The following is a 20,943-nucleotide window of genomic DNA, read 5'->3' as shown; positions in this document are numbered from 1 at the left end:
ACGCTTATTTTGTTTGATACAATGCAAAGTCAATCTAGTGGGAAAACACATACTTAGCCTACATGGAATAAGGAAATACACTATTTAAAAGATATATCGTGGCCTGCGTGTACATTTCATGCAATTAATTAGGACGCTGACTGCGACCATTATTTACATTACAGGGTGGTACCGTACGTTTGTAACGTTCACATTGTAACGTTTTCACATTCGTTACACTTCCTCCAAAATTGTTACATTTCTCAAAAACCGTTACACTTCTCAAATTCGTTACACACTTCTCAAAATCGTTACACACTTCTCAAAATCGTTACAATATATATATATATATATATATATATATATATATATATATATATATATATATATATATATTGATACTTCTGTGCATTTGCACAGATCTGCATTTATGTTGCCTGCCCCTGGTGCCTTCTGGTGCTTCATACTTTTGATCGCATATCGTACTTCATATCGTGTTTGATTGGTCCCATGTCAATTGGTAGATCCCTTCCTGTCTGTTCTTCTATCTCAACTTGTCTGTCATTCATTCTATTCAAAACCTCCTTGAAGTGTTTTGCTCATCTTTCATCTTTCCATTTGCTCTCTCTCCTCGTTTTCTTTTACTGGATTGCTCCCAGCGGTTAGCTGCCTGGAAATCTTATACTGTTGTCATGTTTCCATTTTCAGCTGCTGTCTTTTCCTCCATGTTCTCCATGCAATTTATTTTGTCCTTCCATGCAGATATCTTTACAGCTTTGTCTTGATTAACATTTATTTTGCAGTCCTTCCTTCATCCTCTTTTTATTACCTCCACCACCAAAGGTGGATGGAGGTTATGTTTTCACCCCTGTCTGTCTATCTGTTTGTCCTTTTGTTTGTCAGTTTGTGAACAAAATATCTCAAAAAGTTATGGACGGATTCGGATGGAATTTGGCAGAGATGTAGCGTATGTGACAGGGACGAAATTATTAGATTTTGGTGAAGATCCGGATTCGGATCCGGCTACTATAATTTTTTAAAGTGATTCTTCACCATTGGGAGATGGGGCCAAAAACGATACATAGCAGGATATTTCAAAAAGTTGTGGACGGATTTGGACGAAGCTTGGTGGACCGGTTGTGCATGTGACAAGGAAGAATCGATTCTATGTTGGTGAAGATCCAGATCCGGCTAGTAGAAATTTTAAAGTGATTCTTCACCATTGTGAGATAGGGACAAAAACGATACAAAGCAGGATATCTCCAAAAATTGTGGATGGATGATTTTGATTAAATGTGATTCTGTTTTGTGATTTTCTGGGCTACTCTGGGATACAAAACGTAAACTGTTCACCTGACGGAGGTATGTTTTCTACTGAGTGCCGTTCTAGTTTTTCATACGACACTAAAGGGTAAGTACCTCCGCAACTATGGAGGAACTTGAAGCTGTGTTTTACTTCTTTGTCGGGTTTTGGTTTTATCTGAACATGAGTTTTTTTAGCAAAATGAAAAACGAGAGAGGACGTGTTTGAGAAGGAAGTGTTTGAGAAGAAGCTGAAAGACACCAGAAAGAGGACAGCTAAAAAGAGAAGGAACATTTGCAGACAATTAAATTATGAAGACTGACAACGAAGATTTGGGCCTTGTTCGTCGGTGCAAACAAAGAATACAGGTACAGTATGTTACGTTAGCCTTCATATATAGCTAGTAACATTACGACTACCTTTCACTTTCTTCTTGAATTGACGATTCTGATTGACCAATCAACGGTCTGCAGTATTGCTAGCTCCACCCATAGGTACGGGTTCGGCTCACTTGGTACCTAGCCATAGCAGGAACCAAATTTAGCACGGGTAATTTAGGAACAGTACGGTTCGCTTGGCAATGGAAAAACGAAAAAAACGGATTTTGGTTACAGTACAGTACGGTGTAATGGTGGTGTTGGGCTAGCGGCTAGGGTGCCGGCTTAGGATCCTAGGATCCTGGGTTCGAATCTCGGTCGATCGCCGAATTAATGCCAGGGGGGTTGACTCAGCCTGTCATCCTTCCGAGGTCGGCTAATTGAGTACCAGTTCACTGGTAATTCCCTGTTTGTCGTTGAAGGCGGCAAAAAGGGTTGGCGTCAGGAAGGGCATCCGGCCGTAAAACATTGCTTCAAAAAGGGGACCAAAAAACAACAACTACCACGGTCCCCGAAAAGGCCAACCCGCGCTTTGCGGGGAAAAATGGCCTCTAAACGGTGGTTTACAGTACGGTACCGCAGTGGAAAAGCGCCATTACACTCTCCGTGCCATGATTGCGAGTCTTACGTTCTGTCTCACTCAAATTTCAGCTACCGGGTGTGGAAGTGCAAATTTATCTATGAACCGAGTGATTTTTATGAGCCACAACCTGTCAAAATCGTGTGTTTAGGGCTTACTCACCTCGTGTGCAAGTTTTTATGACTTAAATCAAGAAGTTAAAATTTGTCTCCAGTAGGCGAATTATCGCTGGCACCCTGACCAAATTTATTTGCTAGGGAAAATATAACTCTTAACAGAGGCAATGTTAGACCACCTCTTGTCATAGTTTTGTAGAAAACCACAGAATGGTAAATCATTTTTTGTGAAGTTTTAATTATTTCTTTATCACGATATATATGGTACTCTGAAATATAGTATTAGTATTAGATTGGGTCTTCCCAAATGATAAATAATTTTGTACAATATCGAATAATGATTCAGAAAATCTCATTGCATTTTGTTTTTAATACTCAAATATAGGTATAAAATGTTTTTGTACCGAGTTCAATAAATAGGTTGTAGAAAGATATTGTTTTCAAGGCAAAGAATGATACATCTGGCACCAGGTTGTCTGAAGTAAATTAGCATTCAAAAAAGTTAATTATAATTTACATTGTTTGGTAAAACTCATTTCCATCAATGCTTATTTGCCACTAGCCGAAACCCGTGGAACATCCACGGAAGGGAGGATGTGGTGTATGGATAGAGTGTACCATTATGGATGGCATAGGGGATTTGCTTGTCCGAGTAAGAGTTAGGAAGAAAGATGAGAATGAAGAGTGCGTATATGAACAACGATCGCCGACACCGGCACAAATGCATGCTCTGGATTGTCCACTCAGTGGACGGCTTGCTTCGCCTTCGCCTGTCCAATCAGCGGACGGCTTGCTTCGCCTTCGCCCAGCAGACGCCAATACGATGGCGTCGTAAGATGGCATCGTATCGGCAGTTAATCGGATGCTTTTGGGCCCCAACGTCAGCTAATTCAGATTTTTCGAGTATGGTTGTACGTGATAAACAAAGAGTGCGGTTCGTAGATCGTAAATCCATTGCCACTCAGTAGAGCGCATACTCACGCCGTGGGTCAAGTTGGAATAATACGTTTTGTTTAACATCCCCTCTCCCCAAAACAATAAATGAAAAGGGAGAAGTAAGCCCTAACTGTCAGAGAATTTATTTTGATATATCTCGGAATTACAGGAGAAAAACATCATTTAATGCATGTGTATGCATTAAATTGGCTTTAAGAATAAGAATAAAAGCTTTAATGCAGTAAAACAGAAAAATGTTTTCCCAAAAAAATTCCCCAAAAAAATTCCTTCATCCGGAATAATATCCTGAGCTTCACTAAAAACTAATCAATTCTTCCTTATCCCAAGGGCAATCATCCCACCAACTTTCATCCAAATCCGTTCAGAACTTTTCCAGATATCTTGTTCACGAACATACGAACACACAAACATACGAACACACACACACACAAACATACGAACACACACACAAACATACGAACACACACACACACACACACACACACACACACACACACACACACACACACACACACACACACGATCGAATGCATTACTCCCGCCGAGCTATCTTGTGCTTATTACATGAACGATCGACGGATACAAAATGGAACCCATGACCCACGTGACCAGAAATTTCTGGGATTTCTAGTACGCTATATATAGGGAATCGATGGCCCCCTAATACGAGGCTCCCATCCCCCCATCCCACGAGGGTCACACACATGATGAAGTTGCTCACCTGTCTCTGCCATGTCAAAGCTGCTGCATCCGAAGTCACTCACATGGACATGCCATGTTGATAGAACAGAACGCGTGGGGCTCACACGCAACAGCCATTTTGATGTGGTCGTGTGGGGCTCGCATATGCGGAACCGCCATGTTACTGCCTTTGTGTGGGGAGATGAGAAATGACAATGGGATAAAATGTATTCAAAAAATATTTCACAGGCAGAAGTTTTACCTCAACGCCAATAATAAGAAGAGGTCAGGTTCTCACACGGAGGTTTATTCAGGTAACGCTGCTCGGTCCAGGGCCCAGTCCCCGAGAGACCGCGCGCATGCGCGAAAAACCCGGTGCACGGGAGGAGCCAGAACCCGTGGAACATCCACGGAAGGGAGGATGTGGTGTATGGATAGAGTGTACCATTATGGATGGCATCGGGGATTTGCTTGTCCGAGTAAGAGTTAGGAAGAAAGATGAGAATGAAGAGTGGGTATATGAACAACGTATTTATTGCAATCTACTTAAATGACAACGCTACGATATACTTTTGAAAAATGAATGGATTCGTAATAGGAATCGGCATAGCACCACTCTGGGATTGTCCACTCAATGGACGGCTTGCTGTCGCCTTCAACTGTCCAATCAGCGGACCGCTTGCTTCGCCTTCACCCAGCAGACGCCAATACGATGGCATCGTAAGATGGCGTCGTATCGGCAGTTATTCGGATGCTTTTGGGCCCCAACGTCGGCTAATTCAGATTTTTCGAGTATGGCTGTACGTGATAAACAAAGAGCGCGGTTCGTAGATCATAAATCCATTAGTGCCGTGGGCATCGGGTCACTGGGTGCGGCGTAAAAGGGATAACAAAGTCGAGTCCTTACGCTATTATTATATAGATTATTATATAGATAGCTCTTAAAGGTCCACAGCCACGGAATCTCACTTAAAATGCATTTGATGTCATCTAAATATCTTTTTATGGTGAATTCAAATATGGCATTGATTTTTTGTTTTATTCACTCTGAAACATTAAAAATGAAAGAAAACCGAACCACTTGGGAACGCCCCTAAAAATTCTGCCCCATACCTCAAAGCCGATGACGTAATCCATGTGACGTCACCTCCAGAACGCAGCTCGCTCGCAAGCATGCTCCACGTGCATTTGCTTGATACAAAACAAACACTTATTTTAACTCCGATTTACATTCCGTTTCCACTTTTAGTGAGAAGTAGGGGTCTGTGCAACCATTCATAAACTTTATTTGGTGCAAATCGGATAATTTTTAGCCGAGTTACCTCAGACCGCGAGTTGTTATTTATATATTAATTCACACATAGTTGAGTACGTGCAGGCGGCTCCACGGAGCGACCTTGCGGGCTTGTTTTAACTCCGATTTACATTGTTTCCACTTTTAGTGAGAAGTAGGGGTCTGTGCAACCATTCATGAACTTTATTTGGTGCAAATCGGATAATTTTTAGCCGAGTTACCTCAGACCGCGAGTTGTTATTTATATATTAATTCACACATAGTTGAGTACGTGCAGGCCGCTCCACGGAGCGACCTTGCGGGCTTGTTTTAACTCCGATTTACATTCTATTTCCACTTTTAGTGAGAAGTAGGGGTCTGTACAACCATTCATGAACTTTATTTGGTGCAAATCGGATAATTTTTAGACGAGTTACCTCAGACCTTTAGTCGAGTTACCTTTAGTCGAGTTACCTTTAGTCCTTTACCTTTAGTTACCGAGTTACCTTTAGTCGAGTTGTTATCTATCTATAATTCCAGTAATCTCTGTACGTTTGTACGTCTGTACGTTTGTCTGTGACCGCTGTTTCTCGACAACCACGGGTCCGATATACTTTTAACTTGCCAGGTATATTGCTGGGGACCCGAGGATGTGCCTTTTCAAGGTTTCATATTAATCGGACAATTACTTACCGAGCTATGTCCAAAAAACGATTCAACCAATCAGAGAGCAGCGAACTATCGCGTGTGCCGAACGTGGCGGACACACTCTGCCTCGGATGGCACATTTGAGAGCGTATTCATTTATTTCACGTTTGCAAACTATGTTGGCGTTAAACTATGTTTTAAAACTAATAAAAACGAATTTGCGATTCATTCGCTTTCCTGCGCGTTTGTGCACGCGATGGCGATTTCTTTACCAAACTCCGGAAGCCGTTCGCTTTGGACCAAACCATTTCATGTAAATAGAGGGGGGGGATTGTCACCGTACTCGCAAGCCGTTCGCTTTGGACCAAACCATTGCATGTAAATAGAGGGGGGGGATTGTCACCGTACTCGCAAGCCGTTCGCTTTGGACCAAACCATTTCATGTAAATAGAGGGGGGGGATATAATTTTAGATATAGATATAGTACGGGCAATGCCCTAGTTTATATAATTCACACATAGTTGAGTACGTGCAGGCCGCTCCACGGAGCGACCTTGCGGGCTTGTTTTAACTCCGATTTACAATCTATTTCCACTTTTAGTGAGAAGTAGGGGTCTGTACAACCATTCATGAACTTTATTTGGTGCAAATCGGATAATTTTTAGCCGAGTTACCTCAGACCGTGAGTTGTTATTTATATAATTCACATATAGTTGAATACGACCAGAGAATCGCAACGTCACTCCATTTAACTTTATTAAAATGACGATAAAGACGTTTCCTTATATATCCTAATTTAAAATGTTCAAGGGAATAAAAAGACCATTTGGTTCACACCACCCATGTTCACACCACTCGACTGTCCAATCAGCGGACAGCTCGCATCGCCTTCGCCCAGCAGACGCCAAAACGATGGCGTCGTAATATGGCGTCGTATCGGCCGTTAATCGGATGCTTTTGGGTCCCAAAGTCGGCGAATTCAGATTTTTCGAGTATGTCTGTACATGATAAACAAAGAGCGCGGTTCGTAGATGGTAAATCCATTAGTGCCGTGGGCATCGGGTCACTGGGTGCGGCGTAAAAGGGATAACAAAGTCGAGTCCTTACGCTATTATTATATAGATTTGCTGGGCAAACTTGTTTTCATTGTGGCTGTGGTATCGGCTCAATATGGAGTCTGTAACGAACATTGTTTGATCGTGAAATGCAAATACTCATAAATTATTGGGCAGGGTGGAGGGGTGTGTTCCCTCCCACCCATTGAAGTGGGTTCACATGTACCTTTCTTTCTTCCCACTGTCTTGCTCTTCATATACAAGTTAATCTTATAACTAGGTTTTGAAAATTGTGTATGGAACTATAAAAATTGTGTGCAGTCTTGGGTTTTACAAAAACAAGACTAGGCAACAATTCGGAAATAAATACCTGTAATTCATACAGTTGCATTCAAGTTTGCTTCAGCAGGGGAGCTATTTCTGGCCTTTTGAGTAAAAAAAAAACTGTCAGGAGTTCCCAGTAAATCTTTTTCAAAAGCAATAATTAAAATTATAAACATCTACTGAATTATCAGGACAGTTATGCTAAAATCCTGTGAAACAAAAATGTTAAAGAGGAATGAATTACGGATAACATGCAGGTTTGGAATTTGATGTGCTTGCAAAACTCAGGTATTTTTAAGATTATATTTAAAAGTTTAATAAGTAAAATATATGAAGTTTTTTGTAGTTTACATTTACATTGTATAAAGTAAGTAACCTTTCAGATGTCCTTGTAGTATCGAACATGAGTAAAATACATATCCACTTAATTGTTACAAGGTTTAAAAAAGCTTTACATTGAAATAGTCAGTGACTTTCACATGTCCCTGAAATCTCCAAACATAATTACTCCCGCCAGGGAGTAATGCATTCACTCGTATCCGCGTGTGTGTGTGTGTGTTCGTGTGTTTGTGAACAAGATATCTGGAAAAGTTCTGAACGGATTTGGATGAAAGTTGGTGGGATGATTGCCCTTGGGATAAGGAAGAATTGATTAGTTTTTGGTGAAGCTCAGGATATTATTCCGGATCCAGGATTTTTTTTTGGACATTTTTTTGGGAAAGATTTTTTCTGTTTTACTGCATTAAAGCTTTTATTCTTATTCTTAAATGATGTTTTTCTCCTCTAATTCCGAGATATATCAAAATAAATTCTCTGACAGTTAGGGCTTACTTTCTTTTTCATTTATTGTTTTGGGGAGAGGGGATGTTAAACAAAACGTATTATTCCAACTAAACCCACGGCGGGAGTATGCGCTCTACTGAGTGGCGTTCTAGTTGGGAGAGCGTTGGCACCGCAGAGCCTGGTGCGAACAAAAGAAGAACAAGAAAAGATACATTCAAAGTACCGCCCCCATGCCAAATAATTAAATATCCCACAGCGCGGCATGGCCAGGGCACCTCCAGCACCCGGCAATACCGCAGTGCAGCTTATAGAGTGCATTGGAAGGGAGAGGTGTACAATAATTGATTGATTAATTGCATAATTAAAATCAATAAAAGATTATCATAAAATATTTTCTTCATCAATTGGCTAATAGCATAACGAAACCACTTGTGCTTCATCTGAAGATGTATCTTTTAGAAATTCAATTAAATAAGTCATTAATAAAAAATTAAAGAATTAATTGATTAATCAATAAATTATAATTAATCAATGAAATGATTAATCAATAAATAAAAAATATCCTTTATGGCCACATCACCTGGTCACTGTCATGTCCAAATATTAGCTTCCTAGCTCAAAAGGTACATAATGCCCAGAAGAGAAAGGAAATATATAAGTACTTAATTAACCGCCAATAAGTAAATAACTCATCAATTAATTGATTAATCAAAAAACAAAAAATACAGTTTTTGACAAAGTACTTGCTCACTATTGTGCCGAAATTTCAGCTTCCTAGCTCAAAAGATGGCTGAGATATCGCCCGGACAAACAAGAAAGAAAGAAAACAAGAAAGAAAACAAAAGTGTACAGATACATTCAAAGTACATCGCCCCCATGCCAAATAATTAAATATCCGACAGCGCGGCATTGCCGGGGCGCCTCTGGCGCCCGGCAATACCGCAGTGCAGCTCATAGGGAGGTGTACACGAATTGATTGATTAATTGTATAATTAAAATCAATAAAAGATTATCACAAAATATTTTCTTAATCAATTGGCTAATAGCATAACTAAACCACTAATGCTTCATCCGAAGATGCATCTTTCAGAAATGTAATTAACTAAGTCATTAATAAAAAATTAAATCATGAATTAATTAATCAATAAATAATTAATCGATTAATCAATAAATAATAAATCGATTAAATGATGAATCAATAAATCAAAAATATCCTTGATAGCCACATCACTTGGTCACTGTCATGTCCAAATATTAGCTTCCTAGCTCAAAAGGTGCCTGAGATATTGCCCAGATGAGAAAGAAAATAAATAAATGATTAATAATGAAAATAAATAAATAATAATCATAAAAAAATTAAATAGTTAGTAAATTGGCTAATAGAATACATAAACCACCACCATTTCATCAGAATCTGTAACTTAAAAAAACAAAAAATTCAGTCATTAATCAAATAATTAAATAATTGATCGATTAATTAATGAATTGATTAATCAATAAATCAAAAATAGCCTTTGCAGCCAAATCACTTGGTCATTGGCATGTTCAAATATCAGCTTCCGAGCTCAAAAGGTGCATAATGCCCAGAAGAGAAAGGAAATATATAAGTACTTAATTAATCGCTAATAATTAAATAACTCATCAATTAATTGATTGATCAAAAAACAAAAAATACAGTTTTTGAAAGAGTACTTGCTCACTATTGTGCCGAAATTTCAGCTTCCTAGCTCAAAGGATGGCTGAGATATTGCCCGGACAAACAAGAAAGAAAGAAAGAAAGAAAACAAGAAAGAAAACAAGTAAAGATACATTCAAAGTACACCGCTCCCATGCCAAATAATTAAATATCCTAAAGCGCGGCATTGCCGGGGTGCCTCCGGCGCCCGGCAATACCGCAGTGGAGCTCATAGAGGCGGCATTGGGAGGGAGACGTGTACACTAATTGATTGATTAATTGTATAGTTAAAATCAATAAAAGATTATCACAAAATATTTTCTTAATCAATTGGCTAATAGCATAATTAAACCACAAGTGCTTCATCCGAAGATGTATCTTTTAGAAATTTAATTAAATAAGTCAATAATAAAAATTTAAATAATTAATTAATCGATTAAATGATTAATCAATAAATCAAAAATATCCTTGATAGCCACATCACTTGGTCACTGTCATGTCCAAATATTAGCTTCCCAGCTCAAAAGGTGCCTGAGATATTGGCCAAATGAGAAAGAAAATAAATAAATGAGTAATAATGAAAATAAATAAATAATAATCATTAAAAAATTAAATTACTCATCAATTCGGTCACAGAACACATAGACCACCACCATTTCATCAGAATCTGTAACTGGAAAAAAATAAAAATTTTTTAGTACTTAATCGAATAATTAAATAATTAATCGATTAATTGATTAATTGATCAATCAATAAATCAAAAATATCCTTGATAGCCACATCACTTGGTCACTCATGTCCAAATATTAGCTTCCGAGCTCAAAAGGTGCTTGAGATATTGGCCAAATGAGAAAGAAAATAAATAAATGATTAATAATGAAAATAAATAAATAATAATCATAAAAAAATTCAATTATTAATCAATTCGGTCAGAGAACACATAAACCACCACCATTTCATCAGAATCTGTAACTTAAAAAAAATAAAAATTTTTAGTCATTAATTGAATAATTAAATAATTAATCGATTAATTGATTAATTAATAAATCAAAAAAAGCCTTTGCAGCCAAATCCCCCTTTCATTGGCATGTCCAAATATCAGCTTCCTAACTCAAAAGGTGCCTGAGTTAATGGTCAGAAGAGAAAGGAAATTTAATTAATTAAATAAGTACTTAATTAATTGCTAATAATTAAATAACTCATCAATTAATTGATTAATCAAAAAAGAAAAAATACTGTTTTTGACAAAGGACTTGCTCAGTATTGTGCCAAAATGTCAGCTTCCTAGCTCAAAGGATGGCTGAGATATCGCCCGGACAAACAAACAAACAAACAAACAAACCAGAGTGAAACTGAGTACTCCCTTTCAGCGTGCGTCACTGCCGAGCCCCCTTCGGTGCCCAGCAATGACGATTTGCAATGCCTGGAGATGGCATAGGAAAGGTGCGGTGTACAACAAACAAGTACAGATACATTCAAAGTACACCGCCCCCATGCCAAATAATTAAATAGCCTACAGTGCGGCATTGCCGGGGCGCCTCCGGCACCCGGCAATACCGCAGTGCAGCTCATAGAGGCTGCATTGGGAGGGAGAGGTGTACACTAATTGATTGATTAATTGTATAATTAAAATCAATAAAAGATTATCACAAAATATTTTCTTAATCTATTGGCTGTTGGCATAACTAAACCACTGGTGCTTCATCCGAAGATGTATCTTTTAGAAATTTAATTAAATAAGGCATTAATAAAAAATTAAATAATTAATTGATTGATCAATAAATAATTAATCGATTAATCAATAAATAATTAATCAATTAAATGATTAATCAATAAATCAAAAATATCCTTGATAGCCACATCAATTGGTCACTGTCCTGTCCAAATATTAGCTTCCCAGCTCAAAAGGTGCCTGAGATATTGGCCAAATGAGAAAGAAAATAAATAAATGATTAAGAATGAAAATAAATAAATAATAATCATTAAAAAATTAAATTATTAATCAATTTGGTCACAGATCACATAAACCACCACCATTTCATCAGAATCTGTTACTGGGGATTTTTTTTTTAAAAAGTAATTCATCGAATAATTAAATAATTAATCGATAAATTGATTAATTGATTAATTAATAAATCAAAAATAGCCTTTGCAGCCAAATCACCTGGTCATTGGCAAGTCCAAATATCAGCTTTCTAACTCAAAAGGTGCCTGAGTTAATGGTCAGAAGAGAAAGGAAATTTGATTAATTAAATAAGTACTTAATTAATCGCTAATAATTAAATAACTCATCAATTAATTGATTAATCAAAAAAGAAAAAATACTGTGCATGCTGGTGTATTTGGTGTGTTTTTTTAATGACATTTTCTTTGTACATCTCGACTGTACCAGGATTTTTCACTTAGGACTTTGATTTAGGATTTTGTTGTGTATCTGTCAGTGTGCTCTTCCTGATTTTCAGTGTTTTCCTCTTGGTTTGATAAGGGTTTATTGTTTCTTGACAAAGGACTTGCTCACTATTGTGCCAAAATTTCAGCTTCCTAGCTCAAAGGATGGCTGAGATATCGCCCAGACAAACAAACAAGAAAACAAGAAAGAAAGAAAACAAACAGAGTGAAAACGGAGTACTCCCTTTCAGCGTGCGTCATTGCCGAGCCCCCTTCGGTGCCCGGCAATGACGATATGCAGCGCCTGGAGATGGCATAGGAAAGGAGCGGTGTACAACATATGTTGCTCATTAAGGATATTTTAATATGCAGACCTCACTCAGCAGGTAGTGCAGCAGATAAACACAAAAATTGTGCATTTTATGAGAAAAGCATGAAATTTTTAACATAGTTAGTGCATACCATAAGGTTTATTTTCAGATGTGGAGGGAAATCAGATTTGACCTTTGAGAACCGTGAGAGGTCAAATCCAAAATGGCCGCCAGTCCACCGAGTCTAATGTTCAAACGCGCTTAATTTTGGAACCAAATAGTGTAGAAAAACATTATAGGTGTCATTTCCAACTAAATTGGGGATGCCCAGAGGTGAATGATGCTTTCAATGAACTCCTAAGCATGCCAAATGAGGTCCATGAAGGCTCAATGTTACTGCTAGAGCGATTTGTGGTGCTGATGTACGATAGAACCAGTGAGAGCACGGAAGTGAATGATGCCAGGAAACAGCTCTTCACACAGAAGTGTAGAACTCTAGAGAACATTCCTCCAACCCAGGCAACACTCAAGCAGCACATCAATCGCACTTGCTACCAGGCCAACTGTTGTAACCAGGCATTGGTCATGGATCCAGAGATGCCAGACCCACCTGACTGGGGCTGGACAAAGGAGACAACTGGGTGGCAGCCTCTTTGGACCACTCTTCCTGAAGCATCAAAATCGTGCCATGAATTGATCGACTGTGGCTGCAAGAAAGGGTGCACTGGACGCTGCAAGTGTACCAAAGCTGCATTCAAGTGCACTGCACTGTGCTTCTGTTCTGGAGACTGTTAGATTTAGATCATTACCAATTTTCATCATTGCACTTGATTTAATGTAAGCTTTGGTGGACATACTTGGTTAACTACAGTTATTTTTTCAGAGGTTATTGCATCATTCCTTGCAGTGTAAACACTTTTTTTTCATAATTTCTGGTCTTTGGGTGTTCTGTACCTATCCCTGTACCTAAAAAAAATAAAGTTTTAAAAGTTCAAATGAACTTTTTCCAATAGCAGTTCCAACTGCAGTATCATAAAAAGATATTTAACGTAATTTGACCTTGACCATGACCTAAATGCATGTCCTTGAGTTCTGGCGATCGCAAAAGTATCACCAAATGAATGGGCATCCCCAATTTAGTTGGAAATGACACCTATAAGCGCGTTTGAACATTAGACCCGGTGGACTGGTGGCCATTTTGGATTTGACCTCTCACGGTCCTCAGAGGTCAAATCTGACTTCCCTCCACATCTGAAAATAAACCTTATGGCATATACTAACTATGCTAGAAATTTCATGCTTTTCTCAAAAAATGCACAATTTGTTAAAATATGAGCTTATCCGCTGTACTAAGGGAGTCTGCCCATCCCAACATTCACTCAACCTATCAAATTGCATTTTCCCATTTCTCGATCCCTCCTCCCCCCATATTTCATTCGACCAATCCCCACTGCGCTAAACCCTCCCACCCACACTTTGCTCAACCAAGCCTACTACTCTCCTCCCCTTTTCTTCATGTGACCAATCCCATCTTTGCTCCTTCCTTCACTTGCTCCTCCCAATTATTTATTTGTTTCCAGCCAGTATAAAAGACATGTTGACAACTTCAGCTGCCAAGATTTCACTTGGTTTGTAAATATTGTATGTTGATATTGTACTTAGGATTTCACTTGGTTTGTAAATACTGGATGTTGATATTGTACTTAGGATTTTCACTTGGGTTGTCGATACTGCATGTCGATATTGTATACTGTGCCTGCTGGTGTATTTGGTGTGTTTTTTTAATGACATTTTCTTTGTACATCTCGACTGTACCAGGATTTTTCACTTAGGACTTTGATTTAGGATTTTGTTGTGTATCTGTCAGTGTGCTCTTCCTGATTTTCAGTGTTTTCCTCTTGGTTTGATAAGGGTTTATTGTTTCTTGATGTGTATCTTCTTGTAAACGAAAGTGATATCCTCCTCGGGAATTAAAATTTGTCAATCCTTCTTCTGAAACCCTGGTGTTGGCTTAGCGGTTAGGGTGCCGGCTTGGGATCCAAGGGTCCTGGGTTCGAATCCCGGTCGATCGCTGAATTAACGCCAGGGGGGTTGACTCAGCCTGTCATCCTTCCGAGGTCGGCAAATTGAGAACCAGCTTGCTGGGACGAATGATCCCAGTTTGCACCCAGTTTGTACCCCAGTTTAGAATAGGTACACTGTATCCCTAAACATCGTAAGAGGCGACTAAGGGTTGGCGTCAGGAAGGGCATCCAGCCATAAAAACATTGCCTCAAACAGGGAACCATGATTGTCATGGGGCCCGCAAGGCTAACCCCCGCTCTAGCGGGGAAAATGGCCTTAAAACGATCATTCATTCATTCATTCAATCCTTCTTCTGACAAAAGGTTTGGACATTGAATTCTTGATTCATCAATTACATTCTATCCAAAATTCCACAACACGGGCTAGCTTCAATCTTTCTTTCTCACAAACAAACACCATAAACTTTTCTTACTCATTTTCACTCACCTTCACATTCTCTCTTTTATTTCTCTTCATGCAGTTATTATATTTAAGGCCTGGCCTCAAAGTCTATATAGTCCATGTCTGGAGCCTTCAACGATAGGGTTCCACGATAGGGGTCCACGCAAAGGGTTCCCTCCGATAGGGTTCCACGCAAAGTATTGCCATGGGCAATGAGGAAGTTAGGAGTGGAGGAATGGTTGATCAGAGTAGTGATGGCAATGTACAAAAGAGCACGCACAGCTGTAAGGATGAAGGACGGGAACAGTGGTGAGGTGAAGGTGGGAGTGCATCAGGGGTCGGTACTAAGTCCACTACTATTTGTAGCTGTGATGGAGGTGCTGGCTCAGAACGTAAAGGAGGGTTTACCGTGGGAGTTGTTGTATGCAGATGATCTGGTGTTGATTGCGGAAAGTATAGATGGACTGAAGGAAAAGATGAACAAGTGGAAGGAATGTATGGAGACAAAAGGTCTGAAGGTGAATATCGGAAAGACGAAGGTGATGGCAAGTGGTAAAGCATGTGGTGAGGTGGAAAGAACTGGGAAGTGGCCCTGTGCTGTGTGCAGGAAGGGTGTCGGAGTTAACTCCATTCAATGTACAATGTGCGCTGAGTGGGTTCATCAAAAATGTAGTGGTCTGAGAGGGTCATTAACCAGTGTGGCAGCTACATTCAAATGTAAGGTGTGCACAGAGGGAGCTACACATGGAGGAAATGTTGAGTTGGATCTTGGAGACGGCATGAAGCTGGAAGGTGTGAAAACATTTTGCTACCTCGGAGACATGCTGAATGGAGAAGGTGGATCAGACTCGGCAACGGTTGCTAGACTGAGATGTGCATGGTAGAAGTTTCGGGAACTGAGTGGCGTGCTGATAAGGAGGGGATTGTCGTTGAAGCTGAAGGGAAAGGTGTATGCTGCATGTGTGAGAAGTGTTATGATTTATGGGAGCGAGACATGGGTAATGAACGTAGAGCAGCAACGAAGGTTGGAAAGGGTGGAAATGCGAATGGTTCGATGGATGTGCAGAGTATCGTTGAGAGAGAGGAAGACAAATGATGAATTGCGAAAAATGATGGGAATCGAGCCTGTGATTGATGCTGTGAAGAGGAACAGGTTGAGATGGTTTGGTCATGTGTTGAGGAAGGATGAAAGTGACTGGTTGAGAAGAGTGATGGAAATGAATGTAGAAGGAAGTAGAGGACGGGGAAGACCGAGAAAGACTTGGCTAAAGATGGTGGAAGACGAAATGCGGGCAAGGGGGTTAACAAGGAGAGATGCAGAAAATAGGGCGTTAGATGGAGAAGATTGTCATGGGGACCGCAAGGCTAACCCCCGCTCTAGCAGGGAAAATGGCCTTAAAATGCATGTTGTTGTTGTTGTTGTTGTTGTTGTTGTTGTTGTGTCTCGAGCCTTCAACATTAAAAAATAAAAAAATTGTACATCCATCAATCGGGACACCCTTCTTAAATTTGTATGGAAGAGAGTTAGAAGTATGCAGGGAATCCAATTTGGATGTAAGTCTATTCTGGCACTTATTTTCCAGAACAAAGCTTTGTTCAAATACAGACAAGGCTGAGGCCCTGGGTCATCATTTTTCTGGCTGTTTTGGTGATATGAACGGGGATAATGAGTTTAAAGCCCATGCGCTCCAATTTGCAGAACCATACAAGGACATCAATGAAAGTGGGCCTCTAAATTCCCCTCTTGGTCTGGATATTACTCTGTGGGAACGGAAGCAGGTCATTCAGAAGGTTAAGAATAGTGCCCCAGGTCAAGATCGGTTAGCTTGCCTCATGGTCAAGCACTTGGTTGACAGGGTGTTGAGAGTGTTCCTTACACTATTTAATAAGGGTTGGGAGTTCGGGAAACTTCCCAGTGACTGAAAATATTCCATTGTAGTCCCTACCCTTAGAGATGGGAAAGCGGTACAGCCCCATCTTCATATCATCCGATTTCCCTCATCCCGGTTGTTTGTATATTAATGGAGAAGATGGTAAATAATCTTTTGGTCTACTTCCTTGAAAAAAAACAACCTGCCATATATATTTCAGTGTGGATTTAGAAAGGGACAGTCCACTGTTGAATATATCACTTCTCTGGTAAATGAGGCCAGGAAATCTCTAAATAGTCAGAAGTTGCTTCTGGGGGTGTTTCTTGATAGACATAAAGCGTATGACTCCATGTGGAAAGAGGGCCTTCTCTACAAGTTACACATCCTTGGGATTAATGGAAGAATATTTTGGTGGACAAGTTACACATCCTTGGGATTAATGGAAGAATATTTTGGTGGATTCGGGACTTCTTATCAAATAGATCCTTCCAGGTGAGAGTTGGTCCGAACCTCTCCTCGGTGTTCCATATGGATAAGGAGATTCCCCAGGGTAGCAGCCTAAGTCCAACTCTCTTCAACATCATAGTCATTGATGTAGCCTCCCATCCCTGATTTCACAGCAAGATTGCTCTGTTTGCGGCCAACATTGCTATGTAGACTGGGTGTAAGAATTTGTCCCTTTCCAGGAAAAAAACAACTTCAGAATGATATCAGTCTAGTGGAGAAATGTACCCAAGACTGGGGGTTTAAGCTGTCTGGTGACAAGTCTAAATTTATCATTTTCTCCAGTAACAAAAGGATTGGGGATATATTGATAATAGTGAATGACACTTCCCTAGCAGCCTTATGTCCCATTGGGACAAAGACGATAAGTAAGTAAGTAATTTCCCTTAAGGCGATGGCTGAAGTGAAGTGTCCTTTCTTGGAATTCTTTTTGATAATGGATTAACGTGGACCTTCCATTTAAAGAAGTTGACTGGAAAATGTATCGAAGGCTTAAATTTATTATGTTGCTTATCTGGTACTGATTGGGGAGTACATAGGGAAAGTCGCTTCCTTATATATAAAGCCTTGATTGGCTCTCATCTTGATTATTGTCAGGCCTTTGGAATAGGTCGATGAGCGATTGCAAAAACTGGAGACTGTCCAGTATAAAGCTCCCCGTGTCTGTTTGGGGGCTTTTATAAGCTCTCCAGTGTTGGCTTTTCTCGTGGAGGCAGGAGAAATTCCCTTGTGTCTGCGTCGGGAAATTTATAGAATGGAATACTGGGCTGAAACCATCTCTGGGGATAACCACCCTGGTGAATCCTTATTTGCTGACTGTTGGGAATATCAAAAGCTCGATAAGAACTCCACTTCTCCTCTTCTAGGACTAGCATGCAAGAGGGTCGCTAAGGAAACGGGGCTGGATTCCCTTCCTGGAAACTCCCTTCATAAAAGTAGCCATTCAACCTCCTTGGACTCTTGAACCCCTCCGCTCCCCCCCACCCCACCCTCTTTGTCCCCCCTTCTCTATCAACATACATGTATACAATATCAACATACATTGTAAAATATTATAAAGACCGTTATTATTCCAATAAATGGCAAATTTCAAATAAACATCCACCCTCTTCTGGAAAGGAAATATTATCACCCAATAAAGTGAATAATAGTGAATCATGTATTTCAGTAACTGGCCTTGTGCTAGTCAAGACGATATTAAAAAGTCCAAGGCATTTATTACAATAACTACAGTAATTTGAATTGTGCAGACAAAACTCAATTTTCAAGCAAATAACATCACTATGCTTTATTCGTAGGTCTCCAAGTAGTTCTCAATTTCCCTTACTCTCTCACACTACAGAGACAATAGTAGGCCATTTCATGGAGTCGAGTTGGAATGCAATTTGTTTATAATAACAGTCACAGTTTCTTACAAAGTATGTGGCATTGTCCTGTGATGTCTCTTGCAGTAACACAAAGTTTGCAATGCTCTATGGAGTACATTTGCACTTGCAAAGTGGTGAGCAGTCCAGATTTGCTTTGCCACATTTGCAGTTAGAGCAGTCTCCTTTGCAGGAGCATTTGATCAGCTCCCTGCACGATCTTGAAACCTCTGGAATTGTCACCCAAACTGGTATCCATGACTGCGATACCTTGGTCCAGGCAAAATCCTGTGGAGAAAGAACCACTAGCTGTGTTTGTGTGCTGGTCGTCCAGATTCCTGCTTTCTTTATGTTGTTTGTTTGTTTGTTTTTTTCTTCGTGTTGTAAACGATGCTTTGGCCGATGGTTAGGCAAGCCTGCGAGTCACGCTTGTCTTGATCTTTCAAGTTGGAACTATTCAAGATCATGGAGACAAGAGACTTGAGGCTTGAGGGCAGTGAGTCTTCTTGGCATTCTGCAGAGAAGCAACCAGTGAATTTGAAGCCTTGATGGCTGAAGATGTCTTTTCTGACTATTGTAGCAGCTTTGGCCAGGATAACAGCATCTTCTGAGAAGTCTCGATTCTTCAGAGCTTCCTTCAACATATTTCTCATGCCTTCCCTGAAAATGAGAACCGTGTTTCTCCCATCATACTGTTCTTGTGCCTCTGGGAAGCGTTCTAGCAAATTACCCTTCAGTCTGGTCTTGTGGACTAGTTTCTTGATGCCCAGTTCCTCAAGACGATTCACATACAGAGAGTGGATCTCGGACAGCTTGAAGAGGAGAGTTCCAGAGTCCACAGATTTTTCAATGTAGCTGGTCAGTTCTACAAATGCCCGAGACTCATTCATTTTCTCATCTGTGTTTTCAGGTGTTTGGCTTGCCTTGCGAGTGAGACTATGGTTGCGATTTCTCAGCTTGACCAGACATGCCAGATGGTATTTTGCCTCCATTGCAATTAGATCTCCTCCAACTATTCTAGTCATAAGTTGGGCGTCGTTTAGCTCTGTGATCATGTCCCGGATATGTTTGTCGGCATCAAATGTTGAAACTTCATGGAGAACATTTTCCTCTTCGCCTTTCTCGCAGAAGAAACACTTTTGAACGTTCAGTGCTTTGCGCTTACTGTGCCTTTTCTGTTCATCATCAGGGTTGTGCTCTCTCTTCGTCTTTGCCCTTGCCAACTTAGAATTGTTGAATTTTAAATGGCAAGATTTGTGCCAGGAAGCAGAATGAGAAGCAAAATTGTCAACAGTTTCATCACTCCCAAAATAGAGTTCAGCTGGAAGAGCACCAATGGCCCGGAACTGTTCTACGTTGGTCAGGAATGATGTGTAGGCATCTGTTTTGTCACCACTTGTCCCAGGGCTCTGCAAAGGACACTTCAAGGGTTCAGCAGTGTCCCGCTGGCAAATCACGCAATGATGCCAGTTTAGCTCCATGTTGAGTCACACACTGAAAAGATACAAGCATATTGAAATATTAAGAACCCAGTTTTTGTGTTTAGTTCCATAAATACTATGCTGGAACTCGTTGTAGGTCTACTGGTAGTATTGCAATATTCAAAATCCTATTCAGTGTGTTCAGTGGCCTAAAACAACCCAACATTTTGCAACCAATCTGGTCTTCTTATGACTACCAGGACTCGAGAAAAGATATATTTTGTCATCGATGTCGGCCATCTTGAATTTTGGTGTTTTACATGAATTTTTTTTTAAACTCTGGAGGGCTCCTAGACTAACATTAATTAATAGCCCCTAAGGAAGCCTCATGCCAAATATTGTGCTTTCATCTGCCCGGTAACGGTAATCTGTAAATATAGCACTATGCCACCTGACGATTAGTTTTTCCTGCTTCAAACGTCACATGACTGCAAAAACATCTGGAGGAATTCCCACGTGTTATGACATTTCCGCCTTGGGAAGATATACAATAGTGTAGCGTCAACGGCTCAACTAACGTCGAGCATGTTATGGCGGGAGGTTAAAATCCCGTGACGTACAGAATGGTTTTAACTCCCGTGGAGAGTACCGAATGAGGGCGACGTTATGCTCACGCGGGCAGAACTGAGGAGAAACTCGAGGCACCTTATCTTTTTTATAAACCAAACGGGGTTATTGCTGACCAAATAATAACCAGGGAAGATTGACCCAACGGGGGAATAGGGCTCCTTTTTTTTTTTTCTTTCTTTTTTTTCTTTTCTTTTTTACACACTTTTATTTAACTTCTTCTGAACTTTGTTTGTCCCA

At 40.0% G+C, this 20,943-nt stretch overlaps 1 protein-coding gene across 4 annotated transcripts in view; it reads right to left on the bottom strand.

The window, feature by feature from the left end:
- Nucleotides 1-20,943, bottom strand: part of LOC137411734 (uncharacterized) — a 51,893-nt gene that overhangs the window by 24,633 nt on the left and 6,317 nt on the right. For 2 of the 4 annotated variants that reach the window (XR_010981392.2, XR_010981393.2), the window contains exon 2: nt 4,034-4,181. Coding sequence is in view for 2 of the 4 variants with exons in the window: in XM_068097041.2 (XP_067953142.2) it covers nt 19,003-20,136 (1,134 nt within the window). In the remaining 2 variants the exon portion in view is untranslated. Of the gene's footprint in view, nt 1-4,033; nt 4,182-18,564; nt 20,150-20,943 lie in introns of those variants that run through there. The other 2 variants (XM_068097041.2, XM_078769758.1) reach the window with 1 other exon arrangement.

The sequence above is a fragment of the Myxine glutinosa genome, chromosome 1 (assembly GCF_964187855.1).
Source record: "Myxine glutinosa chromosome 1, kmMyxGlut1.1, whole genome shotgun sequence".
Lineage (NCBI taxonomy): Eukaryota > Metazoa > Chordata > Myxini > Myxiniformes > Myxinidae > Myxine > Myxine glutinosa.
This window is presented reverse-complemented; position numbering and strand designations above follow the sequence as displayed.